This window comes from Stenella coeruleoalba (genome assembly GCF_951394435.1).
Source record: "Stenella coeruleoalba genome assembly, chromosome: 2".
Taxonomy (NCBI): Eukaryota; Metazoa; Chordata; class Mammalia; order Artiodactyla; family Delphinidae; genus Stenella; species Stenella coeruleoalba.
The window spans coordinates 91566034-91590397 of NC_137147.1; the positions used below are offsets into that span (position 1 = coordinate 91566034).

The window sequence follows — 24364 nt, forward strand, 5'->3', positions numbered from 1 at the left end:
CTTAGCATGTAAGTATGACTGTTACTGCTGTTGTGGGGAGGTGACTTTTCACACTGGCCACTGTCACAGTTATGTAAGGACCCAGGTCTCCTCATTCCTCATGAATCGTGCATGGACTTCTTCTCCTGGGTATATTGTTTCTTTACATTTTAAAATCCAAGTGTTTTGACCTTTTGATTACTAATTTATTTTTAATGTGCCTATTATGGAAGATTGCTGGTTCTGGTGTGTTCATTAGGCCACGCACAATGCCCGTTACGTCAAAATACCAAGCTTACCTCGTGTCATGAAGCAAAATTAATGTTAGTGAATCCAACAAGGAATATGACACTTACAGGATCTATCAAATGATGTTTGGGCAGCTATTCTCAGAAAGTGAAAGCAGCGGGTTGTTTTTGAGTATTTACTTTGTGCTCAGCATTGTGTGAGGTAGGGGACACAAAAGAAACAGCTATTTTATCTGTTTCTCACAGGACTGACAATTTTCTGGGGTAAATAGATGTGATTGAAACCTGACACTATTAAAGAGCAATAATGAACACTATGTGATTCAGTCTTATTAGTTAAGTGGGCTCTGGTCTGGGCACTGCATGGGCTCTCATAGACTGATGGATAAACACACAAGGAAGGCCACACTTAAAGCATGGTTTGGTAAATGAGCATAGAGTTATATACAGGGAGCACAGAAGAGGGATTATGTGGAGTGTGTGTGCCTTTGGGCGGTGGTGAGGGCTCCAAGGGAGAGGTGACACTTGGGTTAATCCTGATGACGAGTGGGGGATGCTGGAGAGAGGAGTACTGAGTGAGGAGGACAGGAAATCACAGTTTTAAAGGCACTGAGAGAGCCTGGGGGTGACGAGGAACAGCATTTTTCCAGTGGTCTGAGCCTAGGGTTTACGGGGTTAGTGGTGAGAGAGCAGGATGGAGGTGTGAGCAAGGGATAAGTCATTAGAGATGTTGTGTACCACAATGAGAAGTATGATCGTCAAGGCACTGGCAACCAAGCAAGCAAGAGATGATTATATCAGTGCTTCACAATGATCACTGTAGGGGAATCTTCCAGTAAAACAGGTAAGAAATAAAGGCTTGAATCAAGTCTTAGAAGAAAAAAAAAATGAATGAGTGAATGAATAGTAGGGTAAGTGGATTATACTGTTAGTGTTGTGAGGGTTTAGAGAAGCAGGATGCCGTAGTGGGAACAGTATTTGAGGAAGACTGTGTGATGGAGGAAGATTTGAGTGGACTTGCCCATAGTAGGTAGCCAATAAGCCGGATATTGGATGGCAATAGGATTTATATGAGAGAAGACAGGAAATAATACCAGGTTACATAAATGTATGAGATGGTCATGGAGACAAATATAATTGGAAAAGAGTGGTAGATAATATGATTTCATGTGTAAATTGGTTGCACATTTTGGAAAGCTTTGAAATGCCAGGTTGAGGAATTTGAACTTATTTCTAGGAAATAAGAAGCCATAGAAGGAATAGGAGGCCATAGAAGATTCTTAAATAGATATTTTGACATTTTCAGTTTGGATTAGAAATGTGTTAATGTATTGGGCCTCTTCATCTTGATTGGAGGAAGGTGTGTCTGATGAGATGACACTAGTTCTGATTCTTACATTTAATGGAAAAGCCACAGAGGAAGCATTACTTTTGGACCGGAAAATAAGGTTGGATGACCTCACTTTGGCTGTGGGGAGACTGTGGAGTAGTCCACTGTTGGGAGACAAAGCTGAGGCAGAAATGAGTGAGTGCCCATATGAGATTTTTGGTGATGCCAGTCTAGAGAGGGAATGGAGCAAATACAGGAGACACTGCTTGCCCTGTGGAGTCTTTTAGGGAGAGCAAATACAGTCGGCCCTCCTTATATCTTCAGGTTCTGCATCTGCAGATTCAACCAACCATGGATCAGAAATATTCCAAAAAATAGTCCAGAAAGTTCCAAAAAGCAAAACTTGAATTCGCTGCACACTGGCAACTATTTACACGGCATTCACATTGTATTTACAACTATTTACGTAGTGTTTACATTGTATTAAGTACTATAAGTAATCTAGAGATTATCTAAAGTATATGAGAGGATGTGCATAGGTTATGTGCAAGTACTTTGACATATTATATAAGGAACTTGAGCATCCTCAGAGTTTGGTATCCCGTGGGGTCCTGGAACGAATCTCCTATGGGTACTGTGGGACGAGACTGTACACAACATGCACAGTCAATATCTCATTCCAACTCATAGCAGACATTAATTGATCTTTGTATGTTTTCCTATTGAGCTTAATGGTAGTCTTGGAGTTCTTGTTAACCCAATGCTGCAGGCAGCTACTATCAGTTGATCAGAGCTGCACTGGAATTCAAACCCATATGTCATGTCTGGAGTAGGAAATGAATGAGCAATAGATTATGATTTACTCACAGTGCAAATCAATTTTTACTTTTCCAGGTGGAACTTGCAGAAATCTGCGCCAAGAGTGAGCATTACACTGGCACTGAAGGAGGAGGGATGGACCAGTCCATATCATTTCTTGCAGAAGAAGGAACTGTAGGTGGCATTGAGCTATTTGGAAATATCCACCAGGGAATGTTCACCCAGAGAGGAAGGCCTTGAGATCCCCAGAGTGCTTTTTTTTCTGGGCAGCCTATTCTTTTAGGCTCTATTGTAGGATGGTATTTCTCAACTGCTTTGTAATTCAAGGCTATCACCAGTTCACTGACTCTGTTTCATGTTGATCACCTCTCCCTTAAGCTTCCAGAATCATACCTCAGGTGTCTAGGGTTTTTTTCCCCCCATCCTTCTAATTCATTGTTAGCATGCAATTTCTCAACTCCCTAGTAATTGGGACCTCTTTTCTCGCTCTTGTCCCAAATCATTTCGTCTCATGGCATTTTCATAATCTCCTGTTGGTTTTAAACCCAAATGTTAGTTCTCTTACCACATATATTCACTCGTCCTCTTTTTTGTAATTTACTCTATGGTATCATTTTTCTCTGCCAACATTTTTGGGGCTTTAGTGGTAGGGAAAAGAATGTTGACAGGAAGCCAGGAATGAATTCCTTAGCCAATACCACTTCCCCTTGGTTATCAACTCCCACAGACAGAGCAGAGGTTTTCATAGTTGCCATAAACTGACCATTTCCAAAATAGAAACAGACATTTCTTTAAAATCTTTCCTTAGTTTTCGATCAGATTCCTACAGGTTTGGCTATTTTCCAAGAATACCTGGATTTCTTCTTATTAAGAGTATTTGTTGTTGATTCCCCTAAGCCAAAGACAGGAGGCATGAGGAAATTTGGTTTAATGCTAAGAAAATACTCTGGGTCTTTTGGATGAGACCTGACAAGCAGACATGATGGCAAGAGTCCTGTTGTTAACATAAGTTAGCTGTAGAGTCTGAACAAAGTCCAAATTCTTTGGGCTTGCAAAGTACTTCATGATCTGACCCCTGCTTTACCTGCCCTTCGCTCAGTTCTATCCTCTCACCATGGCTCATCCCTCAAACACTAAGCTCCAGCTACATTGCAATACCCAAAACTCTATTAACACCTCATGTTATTTTTTGCCTGTGAACTTGCTTATACTCTTCCCTCTTCTTGACATCCTGTTTGGGTAAAGAAACCCTCTGTCTGTCCTACTTTCGCTCATCCTTTAAGTCTCAGTTTAGATTTCCCTTTTTTTCAGGGGCACCTACACTAGGCTATATCTGATCAGGTGCTACAACTGTGTTTCTATATAGTGCCCTGTGCTTTGCTACCCTTTTAATACCACCTGGCAGTGTATTTGACTACTTGACTGCCTTTCCCACTAGATTGTAATCTCTATGAGGGCAGGGACAGTGTCTGTCCCATTCATTCTTGTATCTTCAGTGCCTAGTACAGTGCCTGGAAGTCAGTAAATAATATTTGAATGAATAAATGGATGCATTTTGGGGAAAAATTTTTACTAAGGTAAATAAATGCGTAAATGGTTAAATATTTTCTGAATTCTAATACATTGTATCTCACCTGTCATTTTTTTCTCAATAGGCCAAGTTAATAGAATTTAGTCCTCTGAGGGCAACTGATGTGAAACTCCCAAGTGGAGCAGTGTTTGTGATTGCCAACAGTTGTGTGGAAATGAATAAAGCAGCAACTTCTCATTTCAATATCAGGGTGATGGAGTGTCGGCTGGCTGCAAAGGTATGAACTTGGCAAACTAGTGAAACTTGAAGTTTCACTAGGCTTTCTCCTGTTCTTTTTCTCTTTGTTCCCTATTATTTTGTCTGTTTCCTTAAAATTTAGGGCAACATTCTGACTGCAGCAATGTCCTAACTGAAGTTTTTTAATACAGAGAAATTTGATTTCAAACTCAGGAGATAAATAAACATATAGGTGTGCCTTGCAACCTCTAGCTATTTGGAAACTATGTGAACTTCACAGTTGAGTCTTCTAGGGTGGAAATGGGGAGAAGAGGACAGCTCAACTTATATCTGTGTAGTACAGGCCATGGGTTAGGTCCACGGGTGGAGAAAGATAGTTGGGGTGAATGATGGGAGGTGACCATAACTAATCTTGTTTCTTCGACAAAAGTGACGATAGCCTCAACCCTCAGTCCTCTCACATGCACCATTGGCCATCACTGTTCCTTCTAAAAATACAGGCTTGGTGTCTACTAGGGAAATGCACACCAGAAAGGAGTCTTGGCAGTTCTCTCTTCCACAGCTTAAAAGACACTTGCTAGTCTAGCCTTAAATCTACTTAGGAAGTATTCACTGAATACCTGTTGTACACTTAGCATGAAGATATACAAAAGGACACAGGACATAAGAATAGAGAGAGTAGAGAGTAAAGGTTAGGGGGATTTGAAATAGGAAATGGTTAGTATTTGATCAGGTGGTATGTAAACAGGTACTCTAAAAAGTGGCACAGAAATTAAATGTTATGTAAGATCTAGAATGGCACATGTTATGATTTAAAAGTTGGAGAGAACTGAGGCTGGGAGCTGGGGAGTAGAATCTTGGTCAGGAGCTCTACCATGCTTTCTCCCCGTCATCCTTCACATAGCAGATAGAATGATGGTTTACAAATTTAAATCTGATCAGGTAGTTCCCCTGCTTAACACCTTTCAAATACTTTACATTTCATTGGAATAAAGTCAAAAGTCCTTCTCACTTCCTGGAGAGAACTGCAGGATCCGATATGTGCCTCATCCTCTTCCTCTCTTAGCATCCCTCAGTCCCTTTACACTCTAGCCATGATGCTCATTCTCACCGCAGGGACTTGTACATGCCCAGAATGCTCTTGCTCCAGCCCTCTATGAAGTCTCAGCCTAAGTGTCCCTCAGAAAAGCCTTCCTTGACTTCCTTACTCCCAGACTAAGGTGAGGCTCTCTTTGTATTTCATAGCACTTGCACCTCTCAGGTATGATACTTATCACAGTTGTTTGATGTCTGTCTCTTCTTTCTGACTTGATTTTACCTGAGGGCCAAGACTGTCCATCTTGTTAACTCTTATATCCCTAAGGCCTGGTATAGTGCTTAGGCTGAAGTAGGCACAGGCAACACACAACATGTGTTGAATAAATGAAAAACTATTCCCTGGGTTACCTGCCCTGTCATATTTATTTTGCTCAATTTCACAGTTTTTTACAAGTGCATAGGGTGTGCCCAGCACTGAAGTAGATACCATGGAGCTGGGTAAGGTGTCGTTATCCCTTGGGCTGACCTACCACTTTGCCCCTTACTCCCATCCCCTGAAGTTGTGAAGTTGGGAATGGATGAGCCAGAAAATAAAAGTTTTTTTTTTTTCTGGAAAATTTTAGTGTTAAACATTTTTTTAAATCATGATTTAAGTGTTTTAAATATGTAATTTACTTATTCAGATAATTTCTAAAAATTCTATGAAAGAAATGTTTCAATATTAAACTCTTCTGATCAGTGCATATATGAGAAGAAGTAGTGCAGTAAACTTTTCAATGTCAAAGGCTTCAGTGAATGTTTTTCCCTCTTAGGGCAAACTTGTTCTTTCAGGAGATGGAAGAAATTAGTGTCTTATTTGTTTAAGGGCTTATTCTTGTTGACTTTTTATTTTGAGGTATATGAGTAAGTGCTGCCTTCCTGAGGAGACCTCAGACGTACACAACATTGTTTTCAGAGTTTTATCACGAAATTAGATATCATTTATGAGACTCATAGGTGAGCCAAAACAAGTATGAGATGTGTGAAATGGGTTCATATTGTAATGACGCTTTTCCAAAGATGCAAGAAGAAAATGAGAAATAAAATTGTGGTGCTGAAGCTCTGTAGTGAAAGTTGTCAGGCTGGGAGAGGGAGGTGTCTTTTGGGAGTGAACTAGAAAAAGGGCTTCTCTTTCTGGAGCAGTAGCTGAAAACCTTAATCCGCTGCAGAACTTTTTGTTCTTGAGGCTGTCTTCTGAGTTTAACTGTATAACTCCATGTGCATTTTAGAGGTACTTTGGTCAGTGAAATTGGCTTTTTACCACACACTCCTCCCACTTGATGTAGATAAAATACATTATTTTAAGTACTCTGAATTTTTCTCTCTTTTGAAATATGGAAGAAAGAAAATTGAAAGCCTTTATCAAGATGCAGAATGTTTTCTAAATCACGTTGCTGCAAATCATGAGAATCCAAGGTTATATACAAAAGGGAAATAAAGATAAAACTGCTAATATAGGCTCTGCAGATAGATCTTGATGCCAAGAATATGCTCTTGCCTAGGGAATATAGGCTGGAATTCTGCTAAGCTTATTTTAATTACAGTATGGTGCCATTCTTCCGTTTTCAGCAATGTGTGAATGAATATAATTTTTGTTTGGAAATGGTCTCATTAAATCAGGAAATAAACTCTCGTAAAAAAAGTAAAGAAGCTTGTCTTAATCTGAATAAACTTGCTGCTTTCAGACAATAAAAATGAAGTGTTAGTGGAGAAATGACAGATCAGGATTTTTGTTTTGTTTTGTTTTGTTTTTTTGCGGTACGCGGGCCTCTCACTGTTGTGGCCTCTCCCGTTGCAGAGCACAGGCTCCGGACGCGCAGGCTCAGCGGCCATGGCTCACGGGCCCATCCTCCCGGACTGGGGCACGGACTCGTGTCCCCTGCATCGGCAAGCGGACTCTCAACCACTGTGCCACCAGGGAAGCCCTGAGGATAGTTTTGAAAATGATTCTGATTAAGTAGAGCTCCACATGGAAAAATTGTAATAAATAACACTTATTTTTCCTCTCCTCCTATTTCCCCAAGGTACCTTTTTGAAAAATGAGTACCTTTTGTGTCTACTTAGCACAGGGAAGTACACTAAACCAATGAAGATGATTTTTCTTTGTTTTGCTTTAATGTTGGTAGTTTCTTCTGTTCTTAAGTCTCCTTTCTCTCCCTCTCTCTCTCTTCCTCCCTGCTCCTCTCTTTCTAACAGCTTCCCCAAACTAATTAATGCAGATTCATTAAAAGTCAGAGTCTTGCAGAGGCATTTGAACTAAAATTTAAAACATTTCAAGGCAAACACAATAGAGATTTATAATTATTATTTGCGTAAATGATTCTTTTTTTTTGAATTTTATTTTACTGTTTTCTACAGCAGGTTCTTATTAGTTATCCATTTTATACATATTAGTGTATATATGTCAATCCCAGTCTCCCAGTTCATCCCACCACCAAATGAGTCTTTTAAGTGAAGCACATTTTTATGTTCTTAAATTAACAAAGTAGCCAGAAATCTTTAATGAGCACAAAGTTTTTCATATTTTATACATATTCAGTGGCTTAAGCTTTTCCAGAATTGGGGGACTTCCCTGGTGGCACAGTGGTTAGGAATCTGCCTGCCAATGCAGGAGAGAGATTTGGAGCCCTTGTCTGGGAGGATGCCAGATGCCACGGAGCAACAAACCCCGTGCGCCACAACTACTGAGCCTGTGCTCTAGAGCCTGTGAGCCACAACTACTGAAGCACGCGCGCCTAGAGCCCGTGCTCCGCAACAAGAGAAGCCACCACAATGAGAAGTCCATGCACCACAATGAAGAGTAGCCCCCGCTCGCCACAACTAGAAAAAGCCCAGGCATAGCAACGAAGACCCAATGCAGCCAAAAATAAACAAATTAAAAAAAATTTTTTTTCCAGAATTGCCTTATGTCTATAAAAAAGAGTATCCCTTAATTATATTGAGGGATAAAATGTGTGATGCTGATAATAAGTATTATGGGAAGTCAAAAAGGGAAGGGAAATTATGCTGTTGCATTTTGCATACCCTGAGCTTCTTGTGGCAACATGTGCAGCAATGAAGGAGAGGGTTTCATGTGGTCCTTTGACGCTTCAAGGAAAATTTACAGTGTGATTTTTTACAGAGCGTGTCTGGTTAGTGGCCAGCACTCATCCAGTTCTTTTTTTTTTTTTTTTTTAGCTCCTGCCACTTAGTGGTCAATATGGAGCTTATTCTTTGTCTGGTGAGGAGAAGTGGTATAATATTCTCAGGGCTTCTGCAGTTTTCTTGAATTTGAGTGGAGAAAAACCAAACACCCAGGAATGTAGCCAGTTTCACTCAGCCTATTGATTTAGTTGAGCTCACTCTGCCAGGATACTGGTGTGGAGTATCCCAGGACAGTGAGTCCTGGCTGCAGGGCAGAGCACACACACACTGGGGAATAGTGGAACCAGGTGTAGCAGGACCTTGAGTGCTGTGCTGAGGATCACCCAGGCTTGGTCCTGGAAGTGCAAATGTTAGCAAGGTATTCTAGAAATATTAAGCTGGCAGCAGGAACTTTTGTTTGGTTGAAGAGAAGTGGGTCTTAAAGTGTCAGGGGGGACGGGATAACAAGACAGGGATATGAAAGAATCTCTGACAGAACCTAGTAAAGGGTCAGGTATAAGGCTCTCTGTGATTGGGTGTCTGTCTTCCTTTTGGCTTAAATGCCATTACGTTGAGGAATGACCACCCTCCCCACTTCCATTATGTTAAATGCCCTTTTATATGCTCTTGCCACATCCTATATTTTTCCATTATAGTAGTTTATCACAAATGGAGTAAGTTCTTCACTATATAATTATTAATTGATGCCTGTCTCCTCGGGTTGACTCTGAGCTCCATGCAGTCAGGAGCCATGAGTGCTTCATACCCTGCAGTGAACATAAATGGCATGCAGACATGTGCAGGTAAAGGCTAAGTGTTGAGTCGAAAAGGGCTGTAGTTTTAAGCTGAAATGATGGGTGGAAAGCACTCATAGATATGGGGAAGGTAGGATGGAAGGTGATATGAAAGTGGGAGGTGATGATACTTCCCCATGGAATTTTCTTATAAGTGGTTAGAAATTTGAGGTTGGAATGTTTCACTTGGCTTGGACAATAGTCTTTCAACTATTTTGAGATAATAGTTGAAACCAAGGACTGAGTTCAGTTTGCTGAGGGAGAGAATGTGGCAAGAGAAGAGCAGAAGGCCGGGGTTTAAATTTGGGAGATGGCTTCAATAATAATAAAAGGAGAAAACTGAGTCATGGGTGGAAATGTAAGGACCAGAGAGGTGAGAGGGAAACCGGGAAAATTCAAGAGAATTTTGGAGAATGTGGAGAGTGGGGATGACCAGCACTGGGGAAGGTCAACATTGTGAATGTGTTCATGATGATTATGAGCGGAACATGGGCATGAAGTCACTGTGGAATGGCTCCATGAAGTTGGAGGAGGGTGAGGGGGAGATAAGCCAAAAAAAAAAAAAAAAAAGTATCCACGATAAAAACAGTTATGTATGATCCCATTTATGTCAAACTGTATGTGTGTACGTGTGTAAGAAGTATGCATAAAAAATGTATCATAGGATATCAGTTGGGAGATTGGTGGTTATCTTATTGGGATGATTACAGGTGATTTCTTTTATACTTTGTAATTTTTTTAAACTTCAAATTGTTATGTGTTTCTTCAAATTTTAAAAATAAGCGTGGGTGATTTATAGAACCCAAACCAACAACAACACAGCTGCTTTTGTTGTGTGGAAAACAGCTTGTCAGAGAAGGGATTTGAAATTTTATCCTTTGCTGAGCTGGTGAGGAGAAAGACTTGACACTTTTCCGTTGACTTGTTAATACTGCAAAATGCAATGAGAACGTCAGAGAGAGGTGGGTTCTGACAGACAGCCTCCTGAGTTCGAGTCCATATGTTAGCACTCTCCTACCACACCCTCTTAATAGAAGCCCCAGAGACCCTCTCAGACTGAAGATGTCTTCTAGCTGCAGGAGAACGCTGAGTTTGCACATGAGACAGCCTGGAAGTCTGGGGAGCTAACACCCTTGGAATCAGCCCTCAATCAATGGTGGATGAGAGTTAGAGGGTAAATATCTGAGCTTTCTTGTCTATGCGTAGGACACATCCGAGCTTTATACATACAGGTCCCAGAGGGTCCAGCAGGCCCCGCTTCACCTCTCACATCACTGCACTTCATCTTGGCTTCTCTTCCTGTCTCATTTAAGACTCCTCTACCAGCACTTCTCTGTATCTCCCTCTCCCCCTAAATTCTTGTCTCACGGCCTGCTTCTGAGAGAAACCAACCTAAGACAGGGTCCTAGCACTATTTATCTACATCTTTCCATGACTGTGGACAAAATATTCGTTGCCTGCTTTCTTGTCCACAGAGCATCAGCCAGGCTCAGGAACCTCCCAGGAATGGAATCGGAAATAAACACCTAATGTTTATAGTGGTGAAAAGAAAATGGTAGATGTTGACAAAGAATCGCTTTCTCGTATATCCCCACCCTGCTGCTGAGTGAGGAACTTGTCACAAAATGACCCATAGCCCTGACTCCTAGCCCTGCTTCACAAATGTGAAGTAGGGCCAGGCGACAGGGCTGTGAGCAGCAAATGCCCTCATGAAGTTCTGTCTTGGGCAACAGATCTTACCCACCCACTTCCCTCATCTGCAAGTCATCTTTCTGTTTCCTGGGCCAAATTTTAAAGGGCTTAAGCAGCTTTCTGATTTTACTCCTAAAATGTAGTGCACTACTCAGCGACTCATGGCTGTGCAGCTGTCATTGAGGGCTTGTGGTAGGTTTCATTCTTAATTGAAATACACACCCAATTGGCCACGTGGACCCTCCAGCTGAGAGCTAAGGGGCGGAACAGCAAACTGGGATATTGCTAGACTGAATGTTAGTGCCTCTGTTTGTGGAACAAAAGTGCATTGGGAGGCTGCCTTTGAAAACAACTTTGTAGGCAGCAGGCAACCCTCGAAGACTTTCTCCCCACACAGTCCTGGGCCAGTTTCCTGGGATCAAGTGCCTGAGGCAAAGTGACTTGTTCACGTGAGGTCAGGGTTGGGAACTTGGAGATGGTGTTTACTGCAAGGTTCTTAGGAAGAGCTCATTCTCATCACTTGGGGGTCGTTCTTTGATTTTTTTTTCCATTTCCTTCTTATTTTAGAAGGAACCCCTCTATCAAAGTGTTTTAAATCACTGGAATGTTCACTTCTAACACAAAACTTAGTTTGTATTTAGAAACCATTTCTAAAACTTGAGTGGTGATTTGAGCTAAAATGAGTAGTGTGACATGGATATCAAGCATAGCCCATTGAGAATGTGGCCTTGGGGAAGCAAGAAAGAGGTACAGGACACGGGTTAAATTTCCAACTCTGTTCTTACTAGGTAGGTGACTTCGGGCAAGTCACTCTCATTTCTTAAATAGGGTAATAATACCTATCTCACAGAGCTGTCAAGGCTGAAAAGAAATAAAAAGCACGTTTAAATCACACAGCGCTATACAAGTGTGAATTATTTCTGTTAACTTCATTGTTTACCTCAGTTGGATTTGGATCTGTGTTTCGAGGAAGTGTAATTCTAGGAGATCATCCACTTCAGCTCTTTTTCTGTATAAAATAAATATATTGTATGTTTTTCTTTTGTTTTGTGTATGTCTATAAGTTTTCTGAAATTATTTTTGGAATACACTGGCATAGAGACCATGAATGAATGAGTTGAATGAATGAATGAGTTAGTCTATGGAGGTGTCAATCTAGCACTGCTAATAAACATTAAATGTGCTAAGCAAACAAGGTCAGAAGAAAGGTCTTAGCTTGTAGCCTTGCTTTAAAAATGGCACCATGGGGCTTCCCTGGTGGCGCAGTGGTTGAGAGTCCGCCTGCCGATGCAGGGGACACCGGTTCGTGCCCCGGTCCAGGAAGATCCCACATGCCGCGGAGCGGCTGGGTCCGTGAGCCATGGCCGCTGAGCCTGCGCGTCCGGAGCCTGTGCTCCGCAGCGGGAGAGGCCACAACAGTGAGAGGCCCACGTACCGCAAAAAAAAAAAAAAAAAAAATGGCACCATGTTCTGTGAAATAACTGGACAGAAAAATGTAATTCTATTGTCTTTTTCACCAGTTCTGCCTTAAAATCATTAACTCCTTTCAAATGTATGAGCCAGAGTTTTAAAAAGAGGATTAATGAATATAAGAACTACTGTTATTAACATTCTTCAGAAGTGAGAGGCCTTAACCAAGTACAATGGTCTTTTGGTAAATCTGCTTCCTGTGAAAAAGAAAGAAAATCAAATCATCAGCATAATAGAAGAGTAAATCAGATGCACATTTCCCCTTCTTTTGTTTGCTTCTTTTTGCCATTTGTGCTGTCTGCACCTGCGGTCCTCACACCTGGGGAATGAATTTTGTAGACCTCAGGGTGAGAGATACCTTCACCGTTTTGATTGTTACCTGCTCCAAAGGGTAGTTTGGGAAAAATGAGGGACACACATTCTGGAGTGAGGTTCCCATGAGTGGACCAGGTTACAAAGGTTTGGTTTATATCTCACCCTCTGCAGTAGATTGAGGGGGTGCCTCAGGATGCAACTGGAAGCCAAACTCTTTTCTTGAGGGTGGAGAAACATACAGCTCTACTACCACCAATGACCTAATGCAGTGGTGTTTCGTAAGGTCACCAATGAGGTTTTCATTTAAAATCTGGGACTTGACTCCAAACGCCCAGATACTTAAATTCATTAGCCATTTCAAAGAGGCATGTTGTAAACAGGAAGTGCTCAAATGAAATCGGGCATGCAGTGCCCACCTCAGGACCCAGATCATGTGAGATTTGAATAGTTTTCTGTAGACTTTATAGAGAGTGGTGTATTGGGGATGAACTGAATAGGGACAAAAGGACAAAATTATTCAAAGAAATAGCCCTGAGGGAAAGTGGTGACAGGCAAAAAAATCAGTGGAGGATTAGTTTTTTTAGGAAAAATACTCAACTAGCCTGTGAGTGTCACACAAGCATGTTTAATTTCAAACATCTGAACCGAGCGTGCATTTTCAAGCAATGGTGGGAATTGTGGATAGGTTGAATGGAAACAAAAAAGCTTAAAGTTGAATCTGGCTCATTAAAATAGTGCATATCAATATCTGAAATGAAAACTGACCATTCTCTTGGTTTGAACTTGCAGCTGCTGGCTAAGCACAAATGCTTGCCATGGGAGGAAGTGTTGCGGCTGGAGGAGGTGCAGGCCAAGCTGGGGGTCAGTCTGGAAGAAATGTTGTTGATCACAGAAGATACCCTTCACTCTGAACCCTATAGCCCCGAGGAGATCTGCAGGTGTCTGGGAATTAGCCTGCAGGAACTCAAGACCCAAATCCTGAGTCCAAACACTCAAGACGGTGAGTCTGCTGGAGAAAATAAGGGCATGGGTTGTTTCCCCACTCACAGATGGAAAGTTTCCAATGTCCCTATGGATTATACTGATTTTGAAGCATGCTTGAAGGAATTTGGAGAACATATGTGTTTCGGCAAACTTAATTATCTAGATTCTTGGCTTCATTAAATTCATTCATTCATTTATTAACAAACATTTCCTGGTCTGCTATATGCCAGATTTTCTGGCGATGCAAAGGTGAATAATACATACTTCCTGCCCTCAAGAAGTTCGTAATTCACCATTGTAATTCTCCCTCTCTGGCCTATGGCAACCACAGAATTACAGTGGGTAGGGTAAATTCACTGGCAGCGTCATGCACTTTTCCAAATGTGAGCCCAACTCAGTTTAGGGGTCAAAAACCAAAGTGATGATCTAATAATATTTTAAATGTACATTTATAGTTTATTTTGCTGTTAAAAATTTTTTTTTCTGTTGGGAAGCATCTTGTAGCACCTAGGATAAGTTATGTTACCTTCTTCGGTGAATTTCAACAACAAAGTATTTCTCACTAGAATTAAATCGGGATATTATACTAACAACCTCTCTGGTCTGAGTGTCCATGAGCAGCATATATGATCCTTGTCATGCAGTTGGTATACTTTGTTTCTAGTTCTGTGATTGCCTGTTTTGAAGGTAATGGATAATAGGACATGTACTTCATAGTGTTATGGAACGAATCGAGTCCCGCTGCTCTCTGCTTACAAAATCAATTATGTGCTCACAAATGCTGGTAGAAAGGAAAGGTGCCTTTAATCAGAATGCCGGCAATCTGGGGAAATGGTGGACTCAGCATCCCTCAAAAACCATCTCCGGGCTTCCCTGGTGGCGCAGTGGTTGAGAGTCCGCCTGCCGATGCAGGGGACACGGGTTCGTGCCCCAGTCCGGGAAGATCCCACGTGCCGTGGAGCGGCTGGGCCCGTGAGCCATGGCCGCTGAGCCTGCGCTTCCGGAGCCTGTGATCCGCAACGGGGGGAGGCCACAGCAGTGAGAGGCCCGCGTACCGCAAAACAGACAAACAAACAAGCAAACAAACAAAAAACATCTCCGAAGATTTTGCTAGGCCATGAAATCTTTTAAAGGGAAACAGAAAAGTAATCCCAGTTAATCATTGAGATGGGGGACAGAGTTGTTGCCATCCCTCACCGCGTGCAGGCTTGTGTGCAGGCTTGTTGACCCCTCCTGATCTTCCTCTAGATGTTATCTTGTTCACACAGTTTGATCAGGAGATGACTGAAGGGGAAACTAGGGAAGAGATCTGGTCATCTGCTAATTACTTATTCTTCATTTCTACTTTGATCGATGGAAAGAACCAACAAGTTAGGCAGGGTTTTGTGTGATTAAAAGATTTGAAAGGTGTGCTTGGGCCTGAGATGAGTAGAGCATGGGCCTGCCTGGTTTAAGAGTTAGTTACAATATAACTTTGCTAAAGTGACAAGAACAGGGGCTTCCTGCTGAGGGTGGTTTCCTGCAAAGAGCTGCTTACATATCCCCACTTATCAGAACATCATTCCATTTCTATGGGATTAGGGGTGAAGGTCTATCTTCTGTACCTTCTTCATTCTGACATAGGGTGCTGTATTCTCAGAGTGGAAGGTGTCATCATGGGTCTATAGCATCTCGTTGCTGACAATTTTAGTTGTCCGCTTACATATATAGGCAGAGCAAACCACAATTATTTTGATGCCCACAAAGATATATATTATTATGAGCAATAATGTTAATCCCGTTCTCTTGAGGCCAGTTCTTGGAATTGTGCTAGCGATAGACTCAGTACTGCTCAAGTTGGAGTAGCTTATGTCATGGCTACAGCTGGCCACCATTCAGTTAGCTGTTTTCTCTGGTGACAGTTGTAGTATCTGTGAAACAACTCAGGAATGTACATCAGACACTGAGTCTCTGACTCTATTGTCCTAGTCATTAACTTCTTGGTTTTGTAATGGGGGGGAGGAGGGTACTGCAGGGTTCTGCTCAGTTCCAATAGGATGTCAAAATATTGTGAAATATAAAGCAAATGGTTCTTTTTTTTTTCAAATTAATGTTTTTTATTGGAGTATACTTGATTTACAATGTTGTGTTAGTTTCTGCCGTACAGCAAAGCGAATCAGCCATACATATACATATGTCCACTCTCTTCTAGACTCCATTCCCATATAGGTCATTAGAGCACTGAATAGAGTTCCCTGGGCTATACAGTAGCTTCTCATTAGTTATCTTTTATATGTAATAGTGTGTATATGTCAATTCAAATGGTTCTTTTGTAGGGTGGGGTTTATGTCACTGAAGTGAAGTGGAAAAAAAAAAGAAATTTACAATTCAATAAGCTCCTCTTTTTCTCATCCTTTTTTTTTCATACCTACTTTTCTCATTATTATACTACTTACATAAAAAGATCTAGGTTAGAGCAGTGCTCATGACTGCTGTGGAACAACATTCTGGAACACCAAGAAGTCTTCACTGCTTAGGGTTGAAACTTGTGGCCCACTTAAGTGTGGAAGTTTTTTCTGTTTGCCTACTGTTTCCGGTAATATTGTATTTATACTGATAACATGAGAAACCTCAGATGGAGGCCAGGTAAGGGTTGGAGGTACAGGCTAGAACCTTGGAGTAGCTTCTCTTCTTAGAAGTAAAGGTTATCTATTTGTGAGACTTCATTGCTGGGGGCAGGGACATCTGGCTAAGATCCAACAGTCTCTTGAGGTGGAGTTCAGGGGTGGGAGCTTAGCACAAAGATCAGGGCCCCATGTCCATCCCATTGACTTCAGTTCTAAAACTGGTTTTTGAGTGCCTACAGTGGATTTGCCTGCCGAGTAAAGGCTTAAAGGCTGCAACTGCTGAGGGCTTTAGGATATGATAAGGGAAAAAGTTTTCCTTGAGGGCAGGGAGAAGGTTTTGGTTTCCAACATCATTAGATCCAATTTAATTTGATGAACATTTATTGAATTTCTAGATGAACAAACTGGCTTACAGTCCTAATCAGACTTACCACCTGTTTTTGTAGAATAGCCTCTTGCTGGAACACAGCCATATATGGGCTGTGGCTACTTTTGCACTGCAAAAGCAGAGTTGAGTAGTTGTGACAGAGTCTAAATAGCTCACAAAATCTAAAATATTTGCCATCTGGTCCTTGGCAGAGAAAGTTTGCTGACACCATTCCAGAAAGGCAATAGACCAAAGGATAGCCATACCACCTGGATTAAGATCTCCGGCTCCTTTACTTACTACACTTGGGACTAGATTTGCAAATTCTTAACCTTTCTGTTATCTTAGTTTTACCACGAAATAGGCATAATAGGAAGAAGTACTTAAAGAAGTAGTCAGTGTAATGTGCTAGAAACAATGCTTGGTAACGTAGGTGCTTTTAAATGTCAGCTACTTCTGTTATTTCTCTTCCCTCTCCTTCCCCTCCTCTAGGCCTTGAGGCTGAGCATTGGGAACACGGAGATAAACACAACAGGGTTTGATACTCAGGGAGTTTACGAAATAGTAGTGGAAACAGATAAAGAAAAAAACTGATCCAGCATAAAGTAATGAGTGCAGTGAGGGAGGTGTTCTTGGGTCTAGGGAGATCAGAAAAGAAAGAAGTCAGAGCCGGTTTTACTAAGGAGACAGCAACCAGACAAAAGTTGAATAAATAGAAATTTCCTAGGTAGACAGGCAGTTGGAAAGACTCCCGAGCAGACAAAACAGCAGGTATAGAGGCAGGGAGGAGTAAGAGAGGATGTCCAGAGACCTACAGATAGTTGAGTGTTCTTGAAAACAATGTACTTAGTGGTGAGTGATATATCAGGTTGAGTTTGTAGATAGGCCCAGATCACCAACACCTTGTTAAATACTGTGTGTAAGTGTTTTAATGAAATGTTTATTGAGTGACGAAGTTGGGTAGGTCTTTGGATAGGGAGAGCTTCCAGGGGAATAGTCTTTATTTTTTGACTTAAGACATCATCCAGTTTCTTTAATTCAGCAAATATATGTGTTAACTTCACTGGGCTGGGTATTATGCTGGATGCTGGGATACAGATAAGCAGGACATGATCTCTACCTTATAGTGTCCTAGTGTCTAACTGGGGAGAGTGCCACAGAACAGTCACAGTAAAAAATACCCACTGTTAATAAGAGTATTTATCAGGAGTCCTGAGAGTATGGAGGAGAGAGTGCCTAAATACCTAGAGAATGTGCCTTGAATTTAAGCTGGATCTGAAAAGAAAGTTATGGCCTTCCCAGGCTGAGAGAGGTGACCGGCCATTCCAGGCAAAGAGTAGAGCCTGGAAGACAGAAACATGAGGTGTGGGGTATTTGAAAACATGTGTCAAGAGGCATTGTGTGCAGTATGAGTTGGATGCCAAAAATACTGGCTAAAGGGATGCCAGTTCTACTCTCCATTGCAGAAATGCCTGAAATGGGGAATTGTTGGTGGATATCTCAATGAGTAGATTCTTAAGACTATAAAGGAGAGTTCAGTTGGAATTGATGATTGCCTGTGTCTAGAAAGGAAGGGAAGGAGGGAGGAGAGAAACGGAAGAAGGAAAGGAATAGAAGATAAGGAAAGCTGACGTATGGATGCTGGGAAAGTTAGGGAATGTAGTATGGGAAATGATTTTGGAGGCAAAATGATGAGTTTCTGGTGATATGGTAAGGCATCTAAATACAGATACAGAGCAAATAAAGACCCAAACTATATAATTAGATTTTGGAATTTTTGGTTAAGAGGCAAAGAAACCTTAATAGATATTGAGAATATTCACTGTGAAATGATCTTCTTAAAGCAGTCTTTTCACGGTGTTACTTTTTAGTTCAGAAACCTTTAGAGGCCCATCATTACCTCATTGCCTAAACTCTTTAATGTGGATATTAAATTTCTCCTCAATTTGGCCTTAACTCTGTTCTGTCCTGTCTTCTGTTTGAGCCCATACGTGCCCATTTGGACAGTGTTGTCCTGGCTTAACCATTCCACTCACTAATTGCCTCTTGGTCTTCCTTCTGGACCTTTAATCCTAAACATCACTGCCCTTTCCTCTTTTCTGAAACAGTTCCTACCTATCGTATAAACTCAGTATAATTCTTATCTGTATCCTTCTCTGTCTGAAGCCTGTTCTTTCTCTGTATCCCTGTTCCTTTTTCTCTGCATCTGCCTGTCTCTCCCACCCTCCACCCCTCTTTTGAATAAGCATTTCTGGGAATAAGTTAATTTCTCCGAAAACCTTGGAAAACACAAAGGATAATTTGCTAATCATAGGATATGCATTGCTATTTATGTATATATTTAAGTTTTGTCCCGCTAAAGAATAATGATTTCATTGTTTTTGTAAGAATGATGAATACTTAATCTTACCTCTTTATCTAAAATAACTTTCCTACTGGCCCACTTACATGACTTTCTATAATTTACTTAGGTTTATTGAGTGCAAACAAAACCTATGTTGATAGAATGAATCCATTTTGTAATTCTACCATCCTCAAAGGATTCCCCCTTTTGGTTTCATAATAAGTAAGTTTTAAAAAAACTATGAACATAAATCAGTCTGTGGGATTCTGGAGTCTCCTAGATTAATGTCACTTGATTTACTCTCTGAATCCAGCCATCTAACCTCAGCCAAATTTCCTGCTGAATTCTCTTGGCACACAGCTTTAACTTTAGAAATCAAAATCCATTTATATCTTTGCCTTGTTCCTTCTGAGTTTGTGCTTTGGTTGGCCTAAGACCTTAACTGAATGCTTCTATTACCCCTTTAGAAAATATGATTCTTATTGAATGTGGCACTGTCCTTAGACTGTAGGAGTGGAGGCACAGATGACGTGTGCGCCCAGCAGGGGACTCTGGAGAGTGCCACCACCCCTTTATTCCAGATGCCTACACTTTAACATGCTTAGTTTTGACTTGGACTGATTTTCCCATCATGGAAATCCACGCCTTTCTCAAAGGGATATGAAATCCAATGTTCTCTTTCTGCCAAAATTCCTTTGTTTCTTTACCTGGATATGAGTGTGAGTTGGGAGATGCTGACCTTGAGTTGAGAGTACAAGGAGAGATGTTTACAGTCAAACTGTGGCTTGCAGCCTCTGCTAAACTAGCCAGCGTTCCAAAGGCCCATGTTATTTTCTTTTTCCAAATTTCCAATAATTAGATTTAGAAATCCTTAGAGACGGTTAAAGTTAAACACACATACACACACAAAGCAAAATTCTCAAATCCTTTAGACATTGTTTAGAATGGCTATAATCCATCACTAAGGACTGGTAGGGAAAAATTTAAGGATTACTGGTTAGGAAAAAATTTAAGGATTATTTGTCAGGCCTGCTCACAGATAGGAATCATCTAAGAGTGTGGCATAATGTTTGGGTTTCTAGAAGCTCGGGGCCAGGCTGATTTGGGAAGGGTGTTTCCTAAGGTGTGACCCCAGAGGAAAAGGTGAAACTGTGGTCAGAGCCAGGAGAGATGGGCACACGTATCTACCATGGGAGCAAAGTCAAAGACACACACTGGAGGTTAAACAGAGGAGTCCATGAGGGAGTAAATGGAAACTGAGGTAGAGACTGGGTCAGGTGGTGTGGGTGCTGGTTTAAGAAAGGGAGAATTTACTGGGAGCATTCCTTTCAGGACTGCTCAGCCTGTGCTCCGGGTTGGGTGGCCCTGCTGCTCAGATGCACTCTGCTGGGATGGACACGAATCTCCTTGCTTGGATTACCAACTTTGCCTGTGACCATGTGCTGACAGAGTGCTGTCCAGTTGCTGACTAATTTGTTTGGATCCTGTGATTTCCAAAGTCACGAGCGATAATCATGGCTTTTGAGCAAGTATAAGGCACTGGCATAGACTGCTCTTTAGGAAGACATACAGAGTAAAAAAAAAAAAAAACCCAAAAAACTTATTTATTTAGTTTATGGTTTATACATTACTCTTTACCTGCATTATCTGATTTGAATCTCATAATAACCCTGGGGCACATGGTTATCCTCATTTCACAGATGAGGAAACTGAGGTCATAGAGTTACATGTAGTTACAAAACTAGAGAGGTAGTAAGTGCTGGAGCCAGATCCCAAATCCCAGGCTTTTGATGTAATCCAACACTCTTGCTGCCAGCACTTTTTATCTCAGTGTATTAATCAGCTGGCTTTAGCAATCCTGTACTAAGTAAGGAAGGGAATATAAAGTTTTGATTTTTCTTGGCTATGGTTTTCTCTTGAAACTAAAGAGAAGTGATGAAGATAGGTTACCTTGTGGTTAAAGAGTTTCCTTTTGGCTATTTCCCATTCTGGTGACTTTGCCTTAGAAGATGTAAAGCCGTGTGGCATCCAGTAGCTTGCTTCATCTAAGGAGCAAGCTCAACTTGGCCAGAATGTGCATGAGCTCTTCTGTTACAGAAGAGCCATGAGAAGTGCTGTGGAATTTTCTCGTTTGATAAAAGTGTAGTCCTCATGGATTATCTCAGTTAACTCTAAGAAGAGTAGTTTATTTTTTATCTAATGGAGAAGTATAAAGGTACTTGGAGTCGGTCAGTAATTTCAATTTCCAGTTGTGTTCTCAATATCAAGGAAATTGATTTAAAAATAGCTCGTAAGATATCAGGTACTAAATTCTATGATTTCAACACATTCAGTTGTTGTTCTTATAAGAAGTTTGAAGAAAAGTTTTCTGTAAAGAGCCTAGAAGAAACTCCAAAGGACCTTTCTAGAGTTTACAGATATTGGTTGAGCAGAAATCCTTAAAATCTGTGTGATGGACTCCTAATAAGGCCAAATAAAAATGAGTCCTTTAGTTTTGTCTTTTGTTTTCATTTTTGCAAGGTAATAGATTCTTATGAAACAAAGTATAAAAGAATAAGTCAAATAACTATTTCTGTTATGCACAAAAGATATGCTTTAGTTGTTTTGGAAGTCAAGTATGGGGAAAATTTGCTTTCACTTAGGTCTTTTTCCTTTCCTCCTCTGCCTAGTCTCTCCTTTTTGCACCTCAGCTCCTGTTGACTTCTCAGCTGTCTGGCCACAGAGGGCAGGACCATGCCAGGAGTAAAGCTTCTTTAATTTCTAGGAAGAAATGGGCTGAACTGTTACCCCAAATTACTTGGGGATGAGACTTCCTTCCTGGGTTTTCCTCTTCCTCTTTCAGATGTGTGCATTACATACCCCTATTCACTGGTTCACCTTGCCTCTTCAGATATTTAAGGAACTGAAAATGCAGTGCAAACATACTCTATTAAGTCTGATTTTAAAGACATGGCATCTTAAAAACCCAACTTCTGTAGGAACAGCAGAACAGTACCAGTGTGTAGGAATCACGTACGCAGCTGTGATATGTGCTGTGTACTGGTTGGTGCCTGAGCCACTGATGGGTAGGCCAGAGCTCAGAATCTCCCTCTTACCCACAGAGCCTTGTTTCTGGCTCCTGAGGCCATTCTGGAGCCACAAAAGCCAGAGAATTCTGGAATTTTCATTCACTTGTGTGAGAGTTTTAAAAGAGCTAAAATGAAACAGATTCTGCAGGTACATTTTGAAGACAAGTTGACCCCTGCAGTAGTCTTAAATACACTTGGTCATCTTAGACTGAGGCGGGTCCAGAATGAACCTATGAGCTTGATCGCCTCTTCATACCTGTACCTTCAAACCCTTGAGTTCCCCAAGTTTCTTGAGTTAATGTGATTTGGGCAGGGCCAGCAGTAGAAGATGTGGTAGAGAGTTAGACCAACGAGACTAAACATTTTCCTCTGTCAAACACTCTGATCATCTTTCCCAAAGAAGAAAATTTTCCTCCCTCTAGGAAGGTCATCCTTGTGTATTGACCATCAGCTTCAGGGAGACCGTGCATGCTTCAGGAAAGGAGGAAGGGGATATCTACTCTCCTAATAACAGCAACCCCATAGACTCTGGTGACCTACAGCTATGAAAGCAAGCTGGAAACAGCTCTTGTAGCATCACATGAAATTCGCATACAGTAGTTGCCATAATGGCATTTCCCAGAAATAAATCCTGAAAGAGTCACAGCAGCTAAATGTGAGTCATGAGGCACCATCCTCCAGCAGCATCTGTATCCTTGAAAAAGGGTCCTTGTTTTGTGCATTTCTGTATTCCTGTGGTACCTAGCAAATGTTTGCTAAATGAATAAATGTGTTAAATTAATTTTCTTCTATTCATATGGAGAAGTAATGGGTAGGAGGCCAATTCAAGAAGGCACTCAAAGTCCAGCTAGAGAGTGGTTATATCTAGCCTTTAAGAAAAATCTCTTCATGTACATTAATGATATTATTAACAATAACTAACATTGAACACTTAACTATGTGACAAGCACTATTCTAAGTACTTTTAAAACATTTGCTATACTTGTTTGTTAACATGGTCCTCATGTTCCTCACGTTCAGAGTACCTACATGAAATGATTCTTTCCAAGGCTGTAAACTGTGTCATAAACACATTCGGGGCTTCCCTGGTGGCGCAGTGGTTGAGAGTCCGCCTACCGATGCAGGGGACACGGATTCGTGCCCTGGTCCGGGAAGATCCCACATGCCGCGGAGCGGCTGGGCCGGTGAGCCATGGCCGCTGAGCCTGCGCGTCCGGAGCCTGTGCTCCGCAGCGGGAGAGGCCACAGCAGTGAGAGGCCCGCGTACCGCAAAAAAAACCCAACAAAACAAAACAAAACACACAAACAAAAAAAACACATCCAGACGCACACATTTCAGTACTGATGTATTCCCAGCTCCTTCTCCCCGCTCTCCCCAACTCTCCTCATCTGCTCACACTGTTGAGATGTGATAGTCGAACTTCCTCTAGTGAATAAGGAATTTTTTGGTAGGTGTAGTTTTTGTTTGTTTGAAATTCTGTTTAAAAGACAAAAGCAAATGCATTTGGCCATTACAATTCTAATTAGGTTTGTGTTCACTGACATAACTGTTAACACTGATGAATATTCCTTTTTTGTTCTGTAAACAGAGAGTGTTACCAAGGTTTTCCAGCCAAGAGAACATTCTGTCTTGCATCTCAGAGCTTTTCAAAGTGGTCTTTTAATTCACATATGGGCTTTTCCTTAAAACATTTCAAATCTATGTAAGTGAAATATAGCACAGGTTACATAGATTTAATTTAGAGGAACCTAAAGAATAAGGACTAGCGTCGGATGGTTTTGATGCTATAGGAACATCCCATAAGGTAGGTTCCAATATTTTGCTACTTTACAGATGAGGAAACCAAGGCACAGAACAATTAATTAACTTGCCCAAGCTCACGCAGCTAAAAGTAGCAGAGTTGGGATTCAAACCCATGTAGTCTAACCCCGGAGACCTCCCCCTACAGTCTTAACCATTATGTGACCTGAGGCTGTCAGTCAGGGTTCTATCAGAGAAAGGGATTTGTTACATAGATTTGACCACATGCAATTGTGAAAGCTGTTTGAACAGTCTCTATAAGGCTATATCTTTGCATCTGGTGCTGAAGCCTGAAGCCAGTAGGAAAGATAGCCAGGAAGTGATGATGGATGTGAAGTGGGGGAGAGCAAGGACAAGCCAGAGCCCATGAAGGTGCACTGGAACCAGGGTCAGACTCTCACCACCTCCAGGTCTCCCACTTTGATTATACCCGTGTCCTGCAGCAGAAGCCAAGCATGTACCTGGTCCAAGAGTAGGAGAAGCTGAAGGAAGGGTCAGTGGGACCTGGAGGTGCCATGGACCTGGCCGCTGCTCCATGCCAGCAGATGTGGGATACCAGTGAAAACCAGTTTACTTTCTC

The 24364-nt window shown here is 41.4% G+C and overlaps 1 protein-coding gene across 8 annotated transcripts in view; it reads left to right on the forward strand.

Moving 5' to 3' along the window:
• The window catches only part of GALK2 (galactokinase 2), a 136799-nt gene that overhangs the window by 78743 nt on the left and 33692 nt on the right, over positions 1-24364 (forward strand). For all 8 annotated transcript variants that reach the window (XM_079914508.1, XM_079914513.1, XM_079914510.1 and 5 more), the window contains 3 exons: positions 2452-2550; positions 4032-4184; positions 13405-13615. In XM_079914508.1, coding sequence (XP_079770634.1) covers positions 2452-2550; positions 4032-4184; positions 13405-13615 — 463 coding nt within the window. The remainder of the gene's footprint in view (positions 1-2451; positions 2551-4031; positions 4185-13404; positions 13616-24364) is intronic.